The following is a 23,447-nucleotide window of genomic DNA, read 5'->3' as shown; positions in this document are numbered from 1 at the left end:
CATGTTCAATTTATTGTGACGCTTGTATTTTAGAAGTGTCTGCTACTAATTTCTTTCTTTAGTGCCGCCATCCCAGTGTAATTGGATTTTGACATTTGTCGGGGCTATCATCTTGACAGGACCTATTGATTCCCCTCTGGATGTATTTCACATGTCATGATGTGAGCTCTGACTACAGTAAAGGGTGAACCCTCATTTATTTCTGCCATATAATCCATAATGAAATTAAAGTAATATCACTGCCTCTGATTTCTTATGCAGCAACTGTTGCTAGGAGGTAGCCTCTCTCTATTCAGCAGGGTTTGCAATGAGGACATTGATTCATAGATGAATATGCGTATTGCACAATGTGATGTGACTGGCTGTGAAGGATACCAATTAACAAATGACCTTTAGAAAGATAATGTAAAGATAATGAATGCACTGCTCACTGTTTGCCTGCTCTTGGAGTAGGCAGGTTACAGACAATACAATCAGTACACTTGTACAGAACAGTACCACCTGTTATTAAATTCTATATTGCTGCTCCTATACAATCCGTAGGGCATAGGCCTTCAGTACACCTACAACCTTTGGCTGAATCTCTCAGTAATGGCTGTAGTCCTGAGCGGTAGGTCAGGGATCTAGCAGGGCTGTTAGACAGACAGTTAGTTCCCCTCTGGACCCAGGCTAGTCAGTCACAGCAAGAGAGCCTTGGCCTGGAGCTTCATATCTATCCGCACAATAATCAGGTCCGGTATCTATCCGATCTGATGAGAGGCAGCTGCGGGCACCGAGTCAGGCCTCCAGACTAAAATAACCATTAACTGTAGCCTTACTGTGAGCGTATTATGGCCTCTGGCTACAGGTCCAGACCTTTATGTCACAGGTGTGCACTAGCCAGGTAATTAAAGGGCCAGTACAAGCCAGCAGGGTTCAAGCCCCTCTCCCTTTTTCCCTGCCTCGATTGCTACAGTAGCCTCCGACGCCCATTTCTAACGCATATAACCTGAAGACTGAACAATTTGACGTTTGTTTGACAGCTGTTTTGTTAGTGTACGGCCATTGTTTTTGAAATATGCAGACATTTCTGATTATCACTATGCATATCAACTCTCTCCCAACCTGTAGCTGTAGTTTTCAGTTGTTGACAGGTGTCTAAGGTATTGCATGAGTCCCCCTAGTGGCAGCAATATGCACACCAGCAATGGTCTGACTGAGTGGCTGTGTGTGGGCAGAGTTGGATGGGATGTTGAATCATGCTACCACGATGAGTGAATAAAAAATGGCCGAGCATATTTTGTATTTAGTAAAAAATATGCTTTTGTATTCTTGAAAATGTGTGTTTTAGCTCATCTATGATTAACCTGGCTGGCATGGAATTGAAACATCACATGCCGTGATCGACTGGAGTCCGCCTTTTGAGACCGACGATGTTGTTATGTAGCTGTCTGAGCAGAATCCTAATAGGGCAGAATAACAAGCTGTGTGTTCTCTATGATTGAACCTCAACATTCTTGCCACATTACTGTATCCATTTTCTATAGGTTGCTGTGGTTGACCTTGTGCTCCAGTCTGATGTCATACAATGACACCTAGTAGTTGTTTTTTTAACAAGAAAAAAAGGGATGACTGTCACGTGCATCACCTTTTCAGCACACATATACAGATGGTTGGTCCCGCCCGAGGCTGTGGAAGCAGTTGATCCCCAGACAGATTAAGCTGTAATCAGATGTCTCTGTGGGCCAGGGCTCAATCAGCACCTCTGGGCTCTCCTCAGGGTGGTTGAAGGATGGCTGGAGACAGAGACAGCCCTATGGGGATTCTAACAACCCACTGTGAGAGGGAGAACATAGACATACACTACTGTAAAATACTGCTATATTTATGTATGACATCGTGGCGTAGCCTAACACTGGATGAAACATATGCAATTATCGTCTCATTAACGAAATGATCAACCGCAGTCATGATTCCAGGCTAGCCGGTTGATCACAGAAACACAGATTCCAGAGACAGCCTGGTCTCTGTTGAGAATTAACCCTCTTGAAAATATCCCTGTCTTGTTTAATGACAAAGAAAGTTTTATGTATGTTTCCGTTGAAGTGCCATGAATCATCCTTAGCCTCTTTTTAAGAATTCCCTGCCTGATATTTGTCATACAATATGGGTTATGAGGATCATAGACAGAATTGGTTATAGATTGCAGGGCTTCACAGGTAGCGACAGGCTGGTGTGTTCTGGGATTGATTTATGTAGCTTAAAAGCTCTCCTATTATTTCATGTGATTTAGTGTCAGATAAAACAGCTGCTCCTCATCATTATTGGATGGGCCTTGGGATGAGACGGTGGTGGGGAGCAGGGGCATAAATTACCTCTCTCTCTCTCTCTATTGGCCTGCAGTGTGGGAAGTGGGGGAGAAGGGATGTGCTGCCTGCTATAGAGATGGGCTGACGATCCCCTGGCTTGGCTCACTGGGAAAGACTGGGAGTGCTTAAGGAGATCAATCTCAGAACGTCTCCCTTTGTAATACGCTCGTGGTGTAACATTGATCATACTGTAGGTCGGAGTGGAGTGGAGGACCTCGTTCTAGACTAAACCTTTCTTTGTGTATAGTGCGGTCTCATTGTTGTGATTATAAGTCTTGAAACGTGTAGTTGACAAGCGTTTTGAAGTTTGCCTAATTTCTCAGAATGTGTGGGTTACGGAATGCTTTTCCTCGATTTCCCATATCTGTTCCAGCTACTGAGACATCGCTTTGTTTGTGATTGTCTTGTTTTTGAGCGAGACAATGACTTATTCAAAGCAAATTGTATTCGTCACATCCTTCGTAAACAGCAGGTGTAGACTAACAGTGAAATGCTTAATTATGGGCCCTTCCCAACAATGCAGAGAGAGAAAACAGAGAAATAATAAAAAGGTAAAACATAATAATAAATACACAATGATTAACAATAACTTGGCTATATAGATGGGGTACCAGTACCAAGTTGATGTGCTGGGGTACGAGGTAATTGAGGTAGATATGTACATATAACTAGGTATAAAGTGACAGATAATAAACAGTAGCAGCAGCGTATGTAATGAGTCAAAAGAGTTTGTGCAGAAAGGGTCAATGCAGATAGTTAAATAGTTAACCAAATAGCTACCTGGACTAACTATATAGCAGTCTTATGGCTTGGGGTTAGAAGCTGTTCAGGGTCGTTCAGGTTTCTGCGGTAGCAGAGAGAACAGTCTATGACTCTGGTGGCTGGAGTCTTTAGGGCCTTCCTCTGTGACCACCTGGATGGCAGGGAGCTCGGCCCCGGTGATGTACTGGGCCGTACGCATTACCCTTTAGCGCCTTGCGGTCTGATGCTAAGCAGTTGACATACCAAGTGGTGATGCAGCCACTCAAGATGCTCGCAACGTGCAGCTATAGAATTTGTTGAGGATCTGAGGGCTACTGCCACATTTATTTCAGCCTCCTGAGGGAGAAGAGGCGTTGTTGTGCCCGGACCATGATAGATCCTTAGTGATGTGGACACAGAGGAACTTGAAGCTCTCGAACCGCTCCACTCCAGCCCCAACGATGGGAATGGGGGGCGTACTCGGTCCTCCGTTTCCTGTAGTCCACGATCAGCTCCTTTGTCTTGCTGACGTTGAGGGAGAGGTTGTTGTCCTGGAATCACACTGCCAGGCCACACTGCCAGGTTTTCATCTTTTCCAGGTGGTAGAGGGCAGTGTGGAGTGCAATAGAGTTTGTGTCATCTGTGGATCTGTTGGGGTGGTATTTAAATTGGAGTGGGTCCAGGGTGTCTGGGATGATGGTGTTGATGTGAGCCATGACCAGTCTTTCAAAGCATTTCATGGCTACAGATAGTAATTTAGACAGGTTACCTTGACGTGCTTGGGAACAGGGACTATGGTGGTCTGCTTGAAACATGTAGGTATTAAAGACTCGGACAGGGAGAGGTTGAAAATGTCAGTGAAGACACTTGCTAGCTGGTCAGCGCATGCTCTGAGTACGTATCCTGGTAATCTGTCTGGCTCTGCGGCCTTGTGACTGTTAACCTGTTTAATCCTTAAGTCTATTGATGCACCCGTGTGTCAATCTATACTGAACAAAAATATAAATGTAACGTGCAACACTTTCAACGACTTTACTGAGTTACAGTCCATATAAGTAAATCAGTCAATTGGAATTAATTAGGCCCTAATCTATGTATTTCACATGACTGGGCAGGGGTGCAGCCATTGGTGGGCCTGGGAGGGCATAGGCCCACCCACTTGGGAGCCAAGCCCACCCACTGGGAAGCCAGGCCCAGCCAATCAGAAAGTTTTTCCTCACAAAAGGGCTTTATTACAGACAGAAATACTCTTCAGTTTCATCAGCAGTCTGGCTGGCTGGTCTCAGACGATCCCACAGGTGAAGCAGCCAGATGTGGAGGTCCTGGGCTGGCATGGTTACACGTGGTCTACGGTTCTGAGGCCAGTTGGACATACTGCCAAATGCTCTAAAACAAAGTTAGAGGCGGTTTATGGAAAATAAATTAACATTAAAGTCAGCTTTCCAATTGCACGCTCCTTCAAAACTTGCAATTGTGTTCGTTGTCCATAGCTTATGCCTGCCCATACCATAACTCCACCGCCACCATGGGGCAGGCACTGTGTTCACAACATTAACATCAGCAAACCGCTCGCCCACACGACACAATACACGTGGTCTGCGGGCAAGAGTGTTGGGCCAGTAATCGAAAGGTCACTGGTTTGAATCCCTGAGCTGACTAGGTGCAGAGGCCTGTTGGACGTACTGTCAAATTCTTTAAAACGACGTTGGAGGTGGCTTATGGTAGAGAAATGAACATTGAATACTCCGGCAACAGCTCTGGTGGTCATTCCTGCAGCCAGCATGCCCATTGCACACTCCCTCAAAATGTGACACATCTTTGGCATTGTGTTGTGTGACAAAACTGCGCATTTTAGAGTGGCCTTGTATTGTCCCCAGCACAAGGTGCACCTGTGTAATGAGCATGCTGTTTAATCAGGTTCTTGATATGCCACACCTGTCAGGTGGATGGATTATCTTGGCAAAGGAGAAATGCTCACTAACAGGGATGTAAACAAATGTGTGCACAAAAGTGGGAATAAAAAGCTTTTTGTGCGCATAGAACATTTCTGGGATCTTTTATTTCAGCTTATGAAACATGGGACCAACACTATACATATTTTGTTCAGTATAAGGAACATCATTTATAAAAATCCCCATTTTTTGCATGGTCTGTGTCTCAATCCGCAGCATCCGCCTATGTGGGCCTTCCGCATCTGCGGTGGAAAGTGGCCGAGCTACAGCAGTGTTTGTCAGACCATGAGACATCCCGAAAATTGGTGTTCTTTATTTTTATTTAACCGGCAGTGTTTTTTTGGGGGGGAGGGGACACATGAATCAAGGTGTGAGTCATGTGTCCGAAGGGAGAATGGTAAATCATTGTAGAAAAGAATGGTACACACCCAAATCTGTGCCCAATGTCTAATTTGTCAAGAATACAACGCAGGGAAGCAAGTACCGACCTCTTTGTCAAGCCTACCAGTCCCCTGGGGCCCTTTAATATGCAAATTGATTTTGTTCACCTGTCTGTAAAATGAAAAAAGATATGTTGGTAATGGTTGACAGTTACTCCAAATGGGTTGAAGCCTTCCCCACATCAAATGAGGATGCAAAGACTGGGGGTAAGTGCCTGTTACAAGACATTGTTCCATGATTCGATGTACCACAAAGTTTAGATGGCGTTAAGGGTGACCGACCGCCTCGATTCTGAATAATGTAGCAAAATTTGAAATTGTGTTTTTTACATTGGATAAAAGTAGAGACTCAGAGCTAGAAAATGGTAAATCATACACTGAAGTTGTGGAACAATGGGAAAGTAATTCTGCTTTGAAAGTTGATAAACTTGTAACCTTTGAGAAAATGGCCCTTGAATGTTTTGGTACACCTACTGGAGAGCTCTTCTTTGTCTACACCCATTCAGCATCATTCACATCATCTAAAGCATTAGCCCTACCCATCTCTTTAAGGATTCACATGAGGCCATGTTTATTTGTCACATGCACAGGATACAGAAGGTGTAAACAGTGCAGTTTGGTTACTTGCATAGTAGCAATATCAAAAACAGAAAGTGTCCAGATAAAAATCTTTAAATCTTTTATCATTATTAGATAACGCTTACCTGACACTTGTCTAAATTGATGAGTCATGTGAAGGAAATGCTATAACCACCCCTAAGCCACATCTAGCTAAGTGGATGGGTCACTTAGCTAGATGTGAAAAACACCCCCAGACACACCTGTCTAATGCTAACAAACTTTGTCTAGACATGTACACATGTTCATGAAATACAATAGATGGCCAAAATCACCCCCAGACACACCTGTCAAATTTGATGGGTCATGTAACAATCCGGCCGAAGTGGAATCTTTTGTTTAGACATAGCTATCTAGCTAAACAATGAACCGTCATAATCCCAACTCATACTACTGCCAATACAAACATTGTCATAGCTGTAGAATGAATCTGCAGGTAGCTAATGCTAACAAACTTTGTTCAACGGTAGCTAGCTAACCTTAAGGCTATAACTAGCAATGCAAATGCAAATTTATGATTCGAATAATAGATCATACATGTAACATTAGCTAGCGAGCCAGCAAGCTAACATTTGCTAACTAACAGTATGCTTTAGCTTCCAATAAAAACTACATTCTGACAAAATTAGAAACGTATATCTGAAAATGTAGCTAGACTCTTACCAGTATACATGGATGAACGCTTCACGGCAGACCTGAACCATTTAACTTCATTTTGTTTGGTCAGCTTTGTGTCAAGTTACTCCAGTTCACAATGACCGTGGCGTGTGCAGAAAGTAGCCCATCACCTTTTGCAACTGATCTGTCGATAGCTCCTGCTAAATTCAAAACTTTTGTAGTTCTCGAGGGCTTACGTTATATCTTTAAAAAATGACGCAGTAGAAAGGACTGTCAACACATCCTGAAAAGCTCACATTATAGACAGAAGCAAGCTACATGGCAGACCAATCCAAACTCATCTCCCGGCATGTCCAGCCCATCCATTATCTCAGCCAATCATGGCTAGCGGGAAGGTTCATGGCTTTTTCCACGGCTAAACCAACTAGTCTCGTAATTTAACAATTTTATTCATATTTATTGATGGAATACAAGTTTGTTATTAAGGCACATGAAAGCTCACATGTTCCAGAAATAATTTCTGCCAAATAACGCATTTTGATCAAATGCCGCTCCTGTGAACTAGTGAGGTGCGACATACGCCTAGTTTCCTGAAACGAGTCACGTATTTCACATCGATGATAATGAAAGAACTGTGTGACATGCTGCACGTTAAGAGGAATTTACATGTACTGCTTCACCCGGAAAGGCCTGGACTTATAGAACGCTATAATGGTGTTCTGACAAATAAACTGTAAAAAATATGTGCCCAAACAAGACTTACCTGGGTGGATGCATTATCAATAGCAATCAGCTGCAGGGGAGATCTACCTCAGATTTCAGAGGAAAGAACTCGGAGTGAATGGTTACATGAATGGTGTGGTTACATGAACGATTACATGTCCCTTATGTAGTGGGAGGTGATAATACAATCACATTGTTTACACAGCCGTTATTTTATACAAGCAACCGTTCCGGAACAGAATGGCCTTGTGTTAGGGTGCAGACATATCAGGAGTCTATGAAAAGCATAACATCACGGTCCAACACAGAACATATCCCTTGAAGTTACAACAGCTCACCCCAGATGGTTCCACCATTAGGGTGTGCCAGTACAGAGAAGAGCTTGGACTCGGCTGAGCGTCTGGATTAGTGGCCCGCTCCTTGAAAACGGCAGCTCAAGCATTTAGCTCAGTGTGGCTGTTGCCTGTAATCCATTTCTTCTGGTTGGGATATGTACGTATGGTTACTGTGGGGGGGATGTCGTCGATGCACTTATTTATGAAGCTGGTGACTGATGTGTTTAACTCCTCGATGTCATCGGATGAATCACGGAACAATTCCAGTCTGCGCTAGCGAAATAGTCCTGTAGCTTAGCATCCGCTTCATCAGACCACTTCCGTATTTGAGTTTTTGGTTGTAAGCAGGAATCCGGAGGATAGCGTTATGGTCAGATCTGCCAAATGGAGGGCAAGGAAGAGCTTTGTATGTGTGGAGTAAAGGTGATCTAGAATTTTTTCGCCTCTAGTTGCACAGGTGACATGCCAGTAGAAATGAGGTAAAACAGATTTCAGTTTCCCTGCATTAAAATCACCAGCCACTAGGAGCGCCACCTCTGGATGAGCATTTTCTTGTTTGCTTGTGGGCCTATACAGCTCCTTGAGTGCAGTCTTAGTGCCAGCATCGGTTTGTGGTGGTAAAAAAACAGCTTAAAAAAATACAGATAAATACACTGCTCAAAAAAATAAAGGGAACACTAAAATAACACATCCTAGATCTGAATGAATGAAATAATCTTATTAAATACTTTTTTCTTTACATAGATGAATGTGCTGACGAAAAAATCACACAAAAATAATCAATGGAAATCCAATTTATCAACCCATGGAGGTCTGGATTTGGAGTCACACTCAAAATTAAAGTGGAAAACCACACTACAGGCTGATCCAACTTTGATGTAATGTCCTTAAAACAAGTCAAAATTAGGCTCAGTAGTGTGTGTGGCCTCCACGTGCCTGTATGACCTCCCTACAACGCCTGGGCATGCTCCTGATGAGGTGGCGGATGGTCTCCTGAGGGATCTCCTCCCAGACCTGGACTAAAGCATCCGCCAACTCCTGGACAGTCTGTGGTGCAACGTGGCGTTGGTGGATGGAGCGAGACATGATGTCCCAGATGTGCTCAATTGGATTCAGGTCTGGGGAACGGGCGGGCCAGTCCATAGCATCAATGCCTTCCTCTTGCAGGAACTGCTGACACACTCCAACCACATGAGGTCTAGCATTGTCTTGCATTAGGAGGAACCCAGGGCCAACCACACCAGCATATGGTCTCACAAGGGGTCTGAGGATCCCCTCTCGGTACCTTCTGGCAATCAGGCTACCTCTGGCGAGCACATGGAGGGCTGTGCGGCCCCCCAAAGAAATGCCACCCCACACCATGACTGACCCACCGCCAAACCGGTCATGCTGGAGGATGTTGCAGGCAGCAGAATGTTCTCCACGGCATCTCCAGACTCTGTCACGTCTGTCACATGTGCTCAGTGTGAACCTGCTTTCATCTGTGAAGAGCACAGGGCGCCAGTGGCGAATTTGCCAATCTTGGTGTTCTCTGGCAAATACCAAACGTCCTGCACGGTGTTGGGCTGTAAGCACAACACCCACCTGTGGACGTCTGTTTGTGACCGTTTGAGCAGACACATGCACATTTGTGGCCTGCTGGAGGTCATTTTGCAGGGCTCTGGCAGTGCTCCTCCTGCTCCTCCTTGCACAAAGGCGGAGGTAGCGGTCCTGCTGCTGAGTTGTTGCCCTCCTACGGCCTCCTCCACGTCTCCTGATGTACTGGCCTGTCTCCTGGTAGCGCCTCCATGCTCTGGACACTACGCTGACAGACACAGCAAACCTTCTTGCCACAGCTCGCATTGATGTGCCATCCTGGATGAGCTGCACTACCTGAGCCACTTGTGTGGGTTGTAGACTCCGTCTCATGCTACCACTAGAGTGAAAGCACCGCCAGCATTCAAAAGTGACCAAAACATCAGCCAGGAAGCATAGGAACTGAGAAGTGGTCTGTGGTCCCCACCTGCAGAACCACTCCTTTATTGGGGGTGTCTTGCTAATTGCCTATAATTTCCACCTGTTGTCTATTCCATTTGCACAACAGCATGGGAAATTTATTGTCAATCAGTGTTGCTTCCTAAGTGGACAGTTTGATTTCACAGAAGTGTGATTGACTTGGAGTTACATTGTGTTGTTTAAGTGTTCCCTTTATTTTTTGAGCAGTGTAGTATAGTCTACAGCTTGTCATGAGGTATTCTAACTCAGGCGAGCAGAACCCCGAGACTTCCTTAATATTACAGATCGCGCACCAGCAGCTGTTAACAAAGAGACACACCAACGTTTTTAATGCTGTAATTGTTGTTTGCATCCGTTTCATCTAAGGACACATTTACTGTAAACTAATTGTCTCTTTCTGCTGTACAATTTCTCTGTACTTGTTCCACAAAACTCACTGACAGGGTTTTTGAAAATATTCGTTCTTTGGACCTCAAAGGAGTACATTTTAGCTCGTGTGATGTCTCCATGAGTCTGACAAAGTTTATTTCTGTCTGTCTCCAGGTTTGACTACCAGGAGCTGCTCCACAACTCCAGCTTCTGCCTGGTGCCCCGCGGTCGCAGGCTGGGTTCCTTTCGCTTTCTTGAGGCCCTCCAGGTATGTAGTTTGTCGTTTCCCCGTCAAAACCCTGTCCCTCCGAAGCTCCAAGTGGTTTCCTTGGTAACAGATGCTAGTCATCGGCACAGCTGCCGGGATTGGAGCCTGGGAGTTGTGCAGGTCCTGCAGGCTGCCAGGCCTGATGCTTGGATTATTGGTATTGACAACCTGTCATCTTTTCAAAAACAGCCGCAGACGATTTCTGTGCTGTAGATAAGAGTAGCCCTATTTTTATATCTTCCAACACCTCCCACTTCCATTAACACCTGGTCTTCTCATCTCCGGCATGTTTATTTGGACTGACAGAAGCCTCTATAGAAGTATTTTAGGATTGTTTATGACTTGGAACCATCCCATTATGGATATGCATGTGTCTATATACGCTGAGTATACAAAACATGAGGTAAACCTGCTCTTTCCATGACATAGACTGGCCAGGTGAATCCAGGTGAAAGCTATGATCCCTTATTGATGTCACTTGTTAAATCCACTTCAATCAGTGTAGGTGAAGGGGAGGAGACAGGTTAAATAAGGATTTTGAAGCCTTGAGACAATTGAGACATGGATTGTGTAAGTGTGCCTTTCAGATGGTGAATGGGCAAGACAAAATATGTAAGTGCCTGTGAACGGGGTATGATAGTAAATACCAAGCGCACCAGTTTGTATCAAGAACTGCAACACTGCTGGGTTTTTCATGCTCAACAGTTTCCCTTGTGTGTCAAGAATGGTCCACCACCCAACGGACATCCAGCCAACTTGGAATATTAGGAAGGTGTCCTTAATATTGTGTACTGTATACTCAATGTGGAATCTAATAAGAAAGTATAGTGTTATCACATCCAGATACACTGAGGCCTGGGTAAAAAGTAAAGAATGAAGGAAACCGCCTAGTCATTTCTACCCCACTCTCTACAAGGGGTCAGTGCAGCAGTTAGGCAGACACACTGTAGGTAACAATTCAAATGTGGAAATAATCATCTCACAGAGTGCCGACTGAGAGCTAGTCGGAATTGCGGTCCCCAAATGGTGCGTTCTGTGCTGCCTTTTAAGTGTGAGGCAGTTGCATTCCGCACCCAGATTTCAGAGGGGACACTTTGAAACAGGAACATCAAACAGGTTTTAGACATGACACAGATTGAGCTTTCATATTGTGTGAGGGAGCTCTCTCCTATTTGTCATCTCTATCTGTCAGCGAGGCTCAAAGGAGGGCTGTTATGTAGATGGTGGAAGGGAAAGACAGAGATTGGTTTGGCTGCAGACAACGTGTTTCCCTCCAACAACACAGGAGAGAAGAGGAGGAGAAGGAGGATAAGAGAGGAAAGGGGGAGGGGAGAGGAGAAAGGAGGGGAGGGGATGGACGAGGCCATGACACTGAGCCAGGCCAGGCAAATCACTAAAGAGTAAAAGGGATTTAAACAGACAGACAGGCCTCCAATCATGGACTTGGCATTTCTCAGAGTCTCCTTAAGCCCCAAATGAGTGTCAACTTTTAATGATGGAGATCCAAGTCTTAGTTGAAAATTCATGGTTCTGTACAATTCAGTACGCAGCCTTGGTTTTATTATTTTATAAGTCTGCATGCATGGTTGATGACTACAACCCACACCAAATTAGATCCCACTAATGCAGTGCCACTGTATAGGAAATTAAAAAGGATTCTAATGAAGTAGGCAATATTCATTTATCCATTAGTGCTAGCGCACCCAGTTGATTCCCCCTAAACATGGTTGCCACTTCGCTTTTCTCACCTTTGAACATCCGTTAATAGTGAATCCTTTGTAAATTTAGCTCTGTAGAGAATGTGATCCCTGTAAAAGCCTGGCTTTAAGTGATTAACTGGTTTATGTGTTGCTATGGTATTTCTTGTAATTGAATTGTGTAAAGAAGTTTACAGATTAAACTATTTCTCATTTCCATTTCATTATAAAGGTGCTGCTTTGAGGAAAACCACATGTATTTCTGAATATTAAAACAGGCTTGACGTTGTATGTTCAACAAACAAAGAAAACAAAACTCAAAATAATATTGTGTAATTGTTTGCGTATTTGTTTGTGTTGCTAGTGACTCATTCTCTGCACTATTGATAAGAACCAATGGCTTCAACTAAGAAACTTTATACAGTACGCCCTACCGTTGTGTGACTAATAGTCCACCTTTTACTCTGCGTGAAAGGCATTCAGATTAACCTGTTTGTAGACATGACTGCAGAAGAATCTGATATTTCACTTTCCCAGAGAGAAATCCCACAAAATACCAGAGGAGTGTGTAAAGTAAGACTAGCTCTTGGATAACCTCACCTATTTCTTAACAGTCCAGTAGAAGTGTAGAGTGGTAACCATAATAAAGGTGTCTGTGTATATCCTATTACCCCTGACCCTTTCTGTGCCTCCTCTGCCTGGGCTACCCCCCGTCCTCCACCTCCTCTTCCCCCAGGCTGCCTGTATACCTGTCATACTGAGCAACGGCTGGGAGCTGCCTTTCTCTGAGATCATCGACTGGAGCAAAGCGGCTGTCATCGGGGACGAGAGGCTCCTACTGCAGGTAGCTACTGATGGAGACCTCCTCCCTATGACGCTGATCTCTCTCTCTTTTCACTGCTCTTATACTGCCCCTTAGGCTAGAACACAAGGGCCTCACAACTCACTTTGTGCTTTTAGTAAGGACCACTGTGGTGGATAATGTTTACCTCTCTCTCCAAGTGAATATATTCCTAATTCTTTGCAAATGCGCTATAGTAACTTTTTTTGGGGGGTGTCAACATTTTGTCCTATCACAGCACTGTGAAATTGTGTTACCTCAAGCTACTCTCTTGTATCACTCCGCATTAGTCAGGCATTCCTACAGTTAACCTTTGTTAGCCTCATTGACTAGCCGTCCTTAGAGGAAGTGATTCCTCATCTTGCCAGCCACACCCACGGTTTCAGAGGCGCTTGTTTGCAGAGGGGTGTAATGAAATGCCAGTGTACCTGCACATATTAATCCACCGCACCCCTGCCTGTCTCCCGTAGCCAGGTCCCTGTATCAATAAACTCTCCCATTAATTATGTCATGCAAGGTGTATGATATTTAGATTATTTCATTACTGCGTTTATTAGTAGCTGCTACCTATCTGCCCTTTCATGACTCTGAGCTTGCCGGTTATTAATGTGGTGAAAAAGAGACGGGTTTGAAATACGACAGCCAAAATGTCATGTGGACATGAAAGTGAAGAGAATGAGGAAAGGATGTGTGCCGAGATATAATGACAGGATTTAGCTTGAAGGTGCCATTCCACTTCTTGTCAGCTCTACCCCCACTTATGAAATCAGCACAATTAATTAGCCCGTTGCCGTAAAGGAGCTGCACTGACACATTATAGAAACTTGACACATATTTGTCATACTACTGATTCACACAAAGATTGGATTTGAATTAGATTTACAATCAATTGCACTATTGAGACCACACAATGGAAAAAGCAGCCTGTTAAAAGTCATACATTTTTTTATAATGCAAGTCCTGTAATTATTTGTGACTATACGCTGTTGAATGAAAAACATTCAGAGAAGCAAATGTTTTTTTCTCTCCCTCTCCACCCTCTCGTTAAAAGTCCCCGTCCTAAAAGCATGCTAATTGTTGTCAGATACACTATATATACAAAAGTATGTGGACACCTCTTCAAATCAGTGGATTCGGCTGCTTCAGCCACACCCGTTGCTGACAGGTGTATAAAATCGAGCGCACAGCCATCAGTAGCGGAGCGTGGGTAAAATCACTGGGGAAGCCCCCCACCCCCCCAGAAAAAGCCGTATTACGACTTGTTGTGATTTATTGCTTTGTTTGCGCTATAACCTGTTAATTCATATGCCTTGCGACCGTGATATATAGGCCTAAAGGCCCAGACAATAAGAAAACCGTAGCAGAATCAATTCAACAACACCTTTGTTTTATCACAAAACCGGATAGCAACCCCTGTCCAGTGAAGTCCACAAAGCATATTGCATGTAACAGACCTACAGTATGGTCAAGCAAGTGAATGTTTCCGACATTTTCAGACCACTGAACAACTATTGATTTAGAGCCACAGAGTTACTGCAAGTCAAACAGAAAACAGGAGCTGCCTCCACTATTCCAGCAACATTTCAACTTCAACATTTCAACTATACCTATAAGATACCAAAAACAATTTAGTCCAATCAATTTGTGTGTGTGCGTTCGTGCAAGTAGAAAAACATGTTGACTCACCCTACTCGTAGAGAAACGCCAATCTCATCCTCCTCTCTTTCATGTTGATGGTATCACTCTGTCATACAGTACACACTTTTATTTGTGGTTGTCCTAGACTACCTGGCTAAAATGCTTGCTCGCTAGCCTAACTTTCATTAATGGGCAATGTTAGCTAGTTAACATTAACCTTCTACATCTAGCTACATATTGAACTTCCATTCTCTCAGGCCAGGGACACAACAATTAATGAATTAATGGTTGGATCAGAATTGCTGTTATAATCATTGGCCAGTACAAAGAATTAAGTAAAACCACAAGTCCAAATCCCCATCTCCATCCATGGCTAATTTAGGAAAGGGACAATTTTAGCTAGCTGAGTAGCTAGCCATCAGAGGACAACAACACAACGAGATGCACAACGAATTCTAGTTTTTCTGTCAATGGTGTATGCTCTCAATGGGATTTGATAGGAGTGACGCCAAATCCAAGCTGGCTTCCATTGGCACTTTTTTGGGGGTGTGCCAGGACCATTCACAGTTTAGCTCAACGCTGATTGGCAAAACATTTTCAAAAATGTTTTTGTCAAAGGAGGCCAGATGCTTGCTGGCTTTCCTTGCCTTCAATGCTACGGGCGGCAACAATGTCATACTCGTTTGGACCAGACAGTATCAGATAGATGGCCAACACGTAGAGAGACAGAGGGGTGCTTTTTTCGAAAGCCCGAATGCTATCTTGCAAAAATGTCTACCTTTATTTAACTAGGTAAGTCCGATAAAAACAAATTCTTATTTACAATGACGGTCTATCCCGGCCAAACCCGGACAATGCTGGGCCAATTGTGCGCCGCCCTAATTGAAGGAAGATTATGAAACACAGAGAGACGAAAGATAGATTTACATTTTTTTATTTCTCTATTTTTTGGGGAAGCCTGGCTTCTCTTGGAATTCATGAATACACGCCACTGACAGCCATGCAATCTCCATAGCTAAACATTGGCAGTAGAATGGCCATACTGAAGAGCTCAGTGACTTTCTACGTGGCACCGTCATAGGACGCCACCTTTCCAACAAGCCAGTTCGTCAAATTTCTGCCCTGCTAGAGCTGTCCCAGTCAACTGTACGTGATGTTATTGTGAAGTGGAAACGTCTAGGAGCAACATCTGCTCAGCCACGAAGTGGTAGGCCACACAAGCTCACAGAACGGGACCGCGTGAAAATTGTCTGTCCTTGGTTGCAACACTCACTACTGAGTTCCAAACAGCCTCTGGAAGCAACATCAGCACAAGAACCGTTTATGGGAGCTTTATGAAATGGGTTTCCATGGCCGAGCAGCCGCACACAAGTCTAAAATCACCATGCGCAATGCCAAGCGTCAGCTGGAGTGGTGTAAAGCTCACCGCCATTGGACAAGTGGAAACGCGTTCTCTGGAGTGATGAATCATGCTTCACCAGTCTGGCAGTCCGGCGGATGAATCTGGGTTTGGCGGATGCCAGCAGAATGCTACCTTCCCCAATGCATAGTGCCAACTGTTAAGTTTGGTGGACGAGGAAGAATTGTCTGGGGCTGTTTTTCATGGTTCGGGCTAGAGCATACAATTATATTGTAGACGATTCTGTGCTTCCAATTTTGTGGCAACAGTTGGGACAGATGTTGGGACAGATGTTGGGACAGATATAACAGATGTTGGGAAGGCCCTATCCTGTAATACTAGAACTGTTAGTAATAATAATGGCAATTTGTTAAGTTTAGTTATGATTTTGATTACATTTGCTAATGATTATTTCGGGCGGCGGTGTGTGGTTGCCTGTCATAGCATAGCAATTGTTTTTTTATTTTTATATATCAGTATATTGGGTGGGACATTTTGAGCATATTTGAATATTGGGGGGATGTGTCCCCCCCCAATATATATTATAATTACGGCCCTGGTTCCAACATCTAGAAGAGTGCAGCAAGGGGGGGGGGACCAACTCCATATTAATGCCCATGAGTTTGGAGTGAGATGTTCGACGAGCAGGTGTCCACATTCATTTGGTCATGTAGTGTATGATATGCTGTGACGGGATATGAGGCACTTAGGGACATTTTGTCTTCAGAAGAAAATTAAAAAACACAATGACAGTAATCATGACAGTATTTGTGCATTAAAAGCACAAATAATTGTTCCATGTAATTAAATGATTTCCTTACAAGTTGTGTAGAACTGCATTCACACTGGCGTCAGAAGAAAAGCCATGGAGCCCTCAGGCATTCAGAGTGGGAGTTAGATACAAAAGGATGCTAAAAGGTGAGGAACGTTGTCGAAGTTAGAAGGGTTAAAACACTTCTGATTTGTAGTTCCATTTTGTGTTTAGATTGTTCCATGTAAATGTCAGTGGTTTTCTCTGAGAAAATGTATTTTCCATTTAAATCTAATTTCCTATTAAAACCCAACTTGCTTATGATGAAGATTTGCATGAGTTGTTTATGGAAAAGAACCAGCTAACTGTGTTTGATTAAAAACAAATCAGAAACATTTGTGACGGCACTGCAACTTTTATACACTCCAAAAATTACAAATAAATGGCTATTGAGATTGTTTACATGTATCGATTATCTTCTTACTTCATTGTAAGTAAGATAAGCCATTGTGCTCTTTATATGCATGTAAGATAAACTCCTATGTACAAACAGAGATATTAACATGGTTATTATTGTCAAGATAATAACTTAAAGTGGGTCCGGAATTATTGGATCACGTGCTAAAGATGGGCAAAAAATACTATATAAAATAAATATAACAAATACTGAGCTACAGTATATTGTATGCTCAAAATAATTGAAGAATTATATTCTTTTATACTAATACATAGCAAGAGAGTTTGTTTAACAAGTAATACAAAAAATCTCTAAAAGTTAGGGGTCAAAATGATTGGATTCTGTGTTTCCCATACTCCAGCACCCTCTCCTTGCGAGGATAACGACACTGAGCCTTTTTCTATAATGTTTTGAGATTGGAGAACACATTTGGAGGTATGTTAGATCATTCCTCCGTATATAATCTTTCCAGATACTTGATATCATGGGAATGAGATGTGTTCTGCATTATGTTCTTGTGCGTGGCTAAAGAACTCTATTTTCATGTCATGATCACCATAGCACCGGTGCCAATCCAATGCCGTTTAGTAAAATCCAGGTGATCAGATGACATGAAAATAGAGCTCTTTGGCCACGCACACCAATGGTGGGTTTCGCCTTTGAAAGAACAGTGCATGTGCAGAAAATACCTCATCCCTACTGTAAAATATGGTGGTGGATCTTTGATGTTCTGGGGCTATTTTGCTTCCACTGGTCCTGAGGCCCTTGTTAAGGTCAACGGCATCATGAACTTATTTTAGCCAAAAACCTGGTTGACTCTGCCAGGAGGCTGAAACTTGGATCTTCCAGCAAGACAATAACCTCAAGCACAAAGAAATGGTTAATTTACCACAGAATCAACATTTTGCAGTGGCCCTCTTAGTCTCTGGTCTTGAACCCTGTTGAAAACCTGTAATTTGAATTGATGAGGACAGTCCATAAGCACAGACGAAGGATATCAAGGATCTGGAAAGATTCTGTAGGAATGGTCTAAGATCCCTCCCAATGTGTTCTCCAATCTCATAAAACATTTTAGAAATAGGCTCATTGTAGTTATCCTCGCAAAGGGAGGGTGCTGGACTATCGAAAACAAGGGATCCAATAATTTTGACCCTTAGCTTTTTGAGATTTGTTTAATTACTTGTTAAAACAGAATCTCTTTCTCTGAGCAATTGTATTAGTATAAAATAATATATTCTTTCCATGTTTTGGATCATAAAATATAGCTCAGTATTTTAATTTTTTATTTTATACAGTGTTTTTTACTCATCTTTAACAAGGAACCAAGTAATTCCGGACCCCACTGTACATCCGTCTTTGTACCCAGAGTTTGTAAATGGCTCCCACACCATACTGCTGTGGCTGTGTGGTGTGTGTTGGGACATAATGAGAGTGAAGGAGAGTTTTTAAGTCAATCCACTGTTTTGGTTTTACACGACAATCAAGTTGCTGCACCTGCTGTGAAAATGGAATCTCATTGCGTTCAATTATGTTGAAGAATGACATGCAACAACTCAGCACAACATGTGGAGTAGCATATTCCCCCACAGTGGAGACACATAAACACTAATGGAGAGAGGGGGTGTGATTCGATTGCCGTTATTTATATCCTGCCTCTGACTGTATTAAAACTAGAAATACTGTCACTGCCAAACATCAGCTCAAACAAACATTGTTTTCAGGCTTCAGGTGGAGGGGGGTTGTCTTTGTGATTTGGGGGTAAGAAATGTGACGTTCATTGTGACAACGCTGATTTGTCTCTCTTGCCCCCTCTCCTGCCACGTGTCACATTGTCAATTGTATGTTTCGATGTTTGTATAATTGATGAGGAGACTCAGAGATGAGAAGTGACAGGACAGAACAGTGATGCAGTGCTGTCTGTTAGTTAGCAGGGTTTGATAGCGTTGTGTGTTTGCCACAGGAGTGACATGATCCCTAACTGAGGGGCTCACCCTCTCTCACACAAGGCTGGTTTACCAGTACATACCAACACCTCTGTTTCTCTCTAGCAGTATGGCCTGTGCTTGGAGATACCACTGGAGAGGATAGTCCTCAATTGGAACGATATGACAGCAAATTCCATTAGTCCTCTGACACACAAATGACAGTGTAATTTGACCGTTGAGTACCATCGTTAACGATGTCATTGGTCCCTCAAGTAGTAGCCACTAAAGGGAGGTTAGAATCCTACAGAGAGTGTTGCTATGGCTCCCAGGGGAGGAGTCAGTGTGTCCATGGGCCTCCCTCGGGAAGGAGGATTTCACCTAATCACATCTGTCCAGAGAATAACCCATGTTCCCCCACTCCCTCACACTCATTAAATGTTTTACTCTGTCCTTTTTTCCCCAGGTTTCTTCAATTACCAGATCTGTGGACCATGACAAAATATTGGCGCTCAGGCAGCAGACTCAGTTCCTCTGGGATGCTTATTTTTCTTCGGTAGCAAAAATAGTATTAACTACGTTAGAGGTAAGCTCTCCCGTTTCTAGAACTGTTGATGTGAATTGGGAGTGGGTGGGAGCAGGTTGGGAGGATTGCAAGGCCAGACAGCCAGCAGCCAGGATAACGGATAGCCTTTTCTATAATGTGCACAAGTGGCCAGGATGAATTGATGGTGACTGTACAACAGCGTTCCCCAACCAAGTTCTTAATTTCCCCTGTTTGTTTTTTTTCTTACTCCTCCTGACAGTCTGGCTCTTACTTTAGGAGTGTTTTCACTATACTCTCTCTTCTGTCTCAGTCTCTGGGGGGAAACCGACACAAAAGGCTTTCATCAGGCTCTTCCCCAGAACAGACAGTTAGTCAGAACCTGCCATGATCAAAAGAGACTGCAGTGTAACAGTTTCCTCTGGCAACTTAAATGTCTGGGGACTACAGTACGTAGACGGGTAGCTGGGGTTACTTAAAAAAACGTCCCCTTCTGTTATCCTGCTACCAGTTATTGTTGTCACACCCTCAAATATAGTGTCCCCTCAGAACAAAGTTTAAATAATGATCATGTTTCCCCTAGAAAAATCTGAAATCCCATTTTTTGTTTGATGGTAAGATGTGTGGAGAGGAAGCCCAGCTGTGAAGTGTTTTGGCCTGCAGGTATGAGAGGTACAGTTCAGAGCAGGGTAACATCTGAACATTTTCATAGGCTCTCTGTGCACCCCTCTGTCTCATTCAACTGTTTAGCTTTTGTCTTTTTCTTCTGGGGAGAACGGTTTTACTTTGGTCTGATTTTTTTCAATTCATTTTTATACACTTAGTGTACCAAACATTAGGAACACCTGTTCTTTCCATGACATACAGTGACCAGGTGAATCCAGGTGAAAGCTATGATCCCTTATTGATGTCACTTGTTAAATCCACTTCAATCAGTGTAGGTGAAGGGGAGGAGACAGGTTAAGAAGGATTTTTAAGCCTTGAGACAATTGAGACATGGATTGTGTATGTGTGCCATTCAGAGGGTGAATTGGCAAGACAAAAGATTGAAGTGCCTTTGAACGGTATGGTAGTAGGTGCCAGGTTCACCGGTTTGAGTGTCTCAAGAACTGCAACGCTGCTGGGTTTTTCATGCTCAACAGTTTCCTGTCTGTGTCAAGAATGGTCCACCACCAAAATGACATCCAGCCAACTTGACACAACTGTGGGAAGCATTGGAGTCAACATGGGCCAACATCCCTGTGGAACATGTTCGACACCTTGTGGAGTCCATGCCCTGATGATTTGAGGCAGTTCTGAGGGGAAAGGGGGTGCAACTCAATATTAGGAAGGTGCACCTAATGTTTTGTACACTCAGTGTATGAACCTACTTACACAATTGACTGTATCACTTACACATTCAGAAACTACTCTTGTAAGTTAGAATAGTGGTGGAAGCCCTAATTTAGAACTCACTCAACAGACACTCCAACCTGTCACCTATATGTCTTTGTCCCTGTTGTTTATTCTTCTCTTCTGGAGGGTGTCAGTGTTTCATTTCCCCAGTCTCTGTCTTTACTCCATTCCTTGTACTATACCTACAATTCACCACTTCATATCAAAGGAAACAATGACAGAAGGAGGGGGAAAAGAGGAAGTGAGTCGGGTATATTTTAGGCATTCCGTCATGGTTCTTCAAAGGGAGCCACAGCAGCACTTTGTGATGAATTGGGTTTGGGATTAGGGCCGAGTGTTGGTTTTATGTGTTGCCGGGCGAACGTCACCACCAGGTGCCTAGTCCAAATCCAACAGGGACAAAATTAGGCCCGTCTCCATGCATATTTACCATTGTGCAGAAGTTCTAAATGCTCGGGCTACATGCCGACTGACAAAATGGGGGAAATGAGGCATCCTAAATATCCCCAGGCATACACAGTGCTGTTGTGAGGCTTGCAGGAAGTGCCAGCTAACTCTCCATATAGATCAAAAGGCATCTGTCATGTCAGTGTTCCTGGTACTAGACGGCCACATGGACTGTAAACTGTTATGCAAATCACCCCGAGGAGGCCGCATTACAAACAGCCAGACGTTACTCTTCCCTCAGCCAGGTTTATTAGACCTGAATCTGTCAATGGAGTTTTCAGATACATTTTGAGAAAGTGTAAACCAGACAGAGGAAACTGTAGCAACTGGAAGAGAAGGTGCCTTTGTACTACGGAGGTATCTTTAGCAACAGAAATGAAGATCATCACCTAGCAGTGAGTAAACAGCAGTGAGGGGTCGACCCCTCGCCTCCTTTAACTCAGGGGGTGCTTATTAAGGCCTATCTCACAACCTCATTAGGAAACCACAGTAGAAACGGTGGAAGCAGCCTGGAAAGGACCAGGCTCTGAGAGGCAGGAGAGGAGACATATGGTCTCTGGCAGTGGAGCTGTAGCCTTTCTATATCAGGACAGGCAGTGAGTCAGGGGTCCATTGGAAAGAGCAATCAAAAGAATATGGCTGATATGAAATAACTGTTAATGTTAATGACTTTGATTAACGCTGTATTTTGTCTCCATTGACACAACTAGTATCGGGACCCATGGCTGATCTTTATGTAAAGCATGACCACTGCATGCAAATAACTCCTTACAGACTAAGAAACGGTGCAAGTTGTTGCTGTCAGATAAACTGTCAGCAGCACAGTCATCATACTTATCATATATTGCGACATGGGAGGAGATACAGGTCCAATCTCCACAGTCAACATGCAGGGTAACAGTTGTACCTGGGTGAGTGGGAGTCAGTCCCAGCTGAGGGTATGAGGCGTATTCTGCGTCAGAGACGCTGCTCGACAACATGGCCACGTCCATCAGACCCAGCCTCCTGCAGAGCGAGCAGCTTCTAAACACTAATCCTCTCTCTCTCTCTCTCTCTTCTCCTCTCTCCTTCTCTCTGTGTTGTTTCTTTTTCTGTAGCTAATCCAAGACAGAATAAATTCACACATATCCAGGAACAAGTTGATGTGGAATTCGTTGCCTGGTGGACTGTACGTTCTGCCTCAGTTCTCCACCGACGCTGCCGTGTTCCCCTTCTATTACTCCTCACTGGGTGAGTTGGAGCCTATTAATGACCTGGTATTATGTGTCTGTATAACAGACTCCTCTTCTATACGCATGGGAGCTGTTGAAACACAATCACAAAAGGATCAGACCTTTGCTCGGTCCTTTAGGTCTTCATTCACAGCCAGTTCATTGCGGAGGCACTAACGTCAATGTGCGCTCGTCACCTCTTCCCCCATCCTGTTTTCTATTTCCCCCAAATGCTACATTCCATGAAATTGTTGCTCATGCTAACCAACCATAGACACATTGTACATTAACTGAAGTTCATGTTTGGGGACCGACCAATGCACTTTACAGCTGAAAGTGTAATGGATTTAACCTTTGGGAACTGGTGTATAGTATCCCATATTCTATCTGCAGTGCCATTAATGGGCGAGGGTCAAGTCCTTCCTAGAGTCAGTCAGCCAGGCATCACTGAGATGGAACAGGGCTGTAGCAGAGCAGTCAGTGTCTTGTGCATTCCCTCCTGCATGGAGCGCCTTGGAGCTGTGCACTATGAACTGTGCTGCTGCCGCGGTTCTGCGAGGAGAACTGGGATGAAGCCATAACTCAGATAGATGCTTGTCTTTCTCTAAGGTGTTAAGGACAGGAGGAATGTGCAGTTTGCTTTATGCTACCGCGGTAAATGAAGTTTTTGCCAGTTCTGGAGGAATATCTTGTCGTCAATGCCGGTAATACACAGGCGTTATTAGTCTCTCTTTCCGT

The 23,447-nt window shown here is 43.7% G+C and overlaps 1 protein-coding gene across 2 annotated transcripts in view; it reads left to right on the top strand.

Annotated features, from left to right (window-relative positions):
• LOC106607809 (exostosin-1) overlaps nucleotides 1–23,447 on the top strand; it is a 250,799-nt gene that overhangs the window by 201,427 nt on the left and 25,925 nt on the right. For both annotated transcript variants that reach the window (XM_014205176.2, XM_014205174.2), the window contains 4 exons: nucleotides 10,314–10,407; nucleotides 12,841–12,948; nucleotides 19,579–19,698; nucleotides 22,596–22,728. In XM_014205176.2, the coding sequence (XP_014060651.1) occupies nucleotides 10,314–10,407; nucleotides 12,841–12,948; nucleotides 19,579–19,698; nucleotides 22,596–22,728 (455 nt within the window). The remainder of the gene's footprint in view (nucleotides 1–10,313; nucleotides 10,408–12,840; nucleotides 12,949–19,578; nucleotides 19,699–22,595; nucleotides 22,729–23,447) is intronic.

Source organism: Salmo salar, chromosome ssa06, assembly GCF_905237065.1.
Source record: "Salmo salar chromosome ssa06, Ssal_v3.1, whole genome shotgun sequence".
NCBI classification, from domain to species: Eukaryota; Metazoa; Chordata; class Actinopteri; order Salmoniformes; family Salmonidae; genus Salmo; species Salmo salar.
Note: the sequence above shows the minus strand (reverse complement) of the source record. Positions and strands in the feature narration are given on the sequence as shown.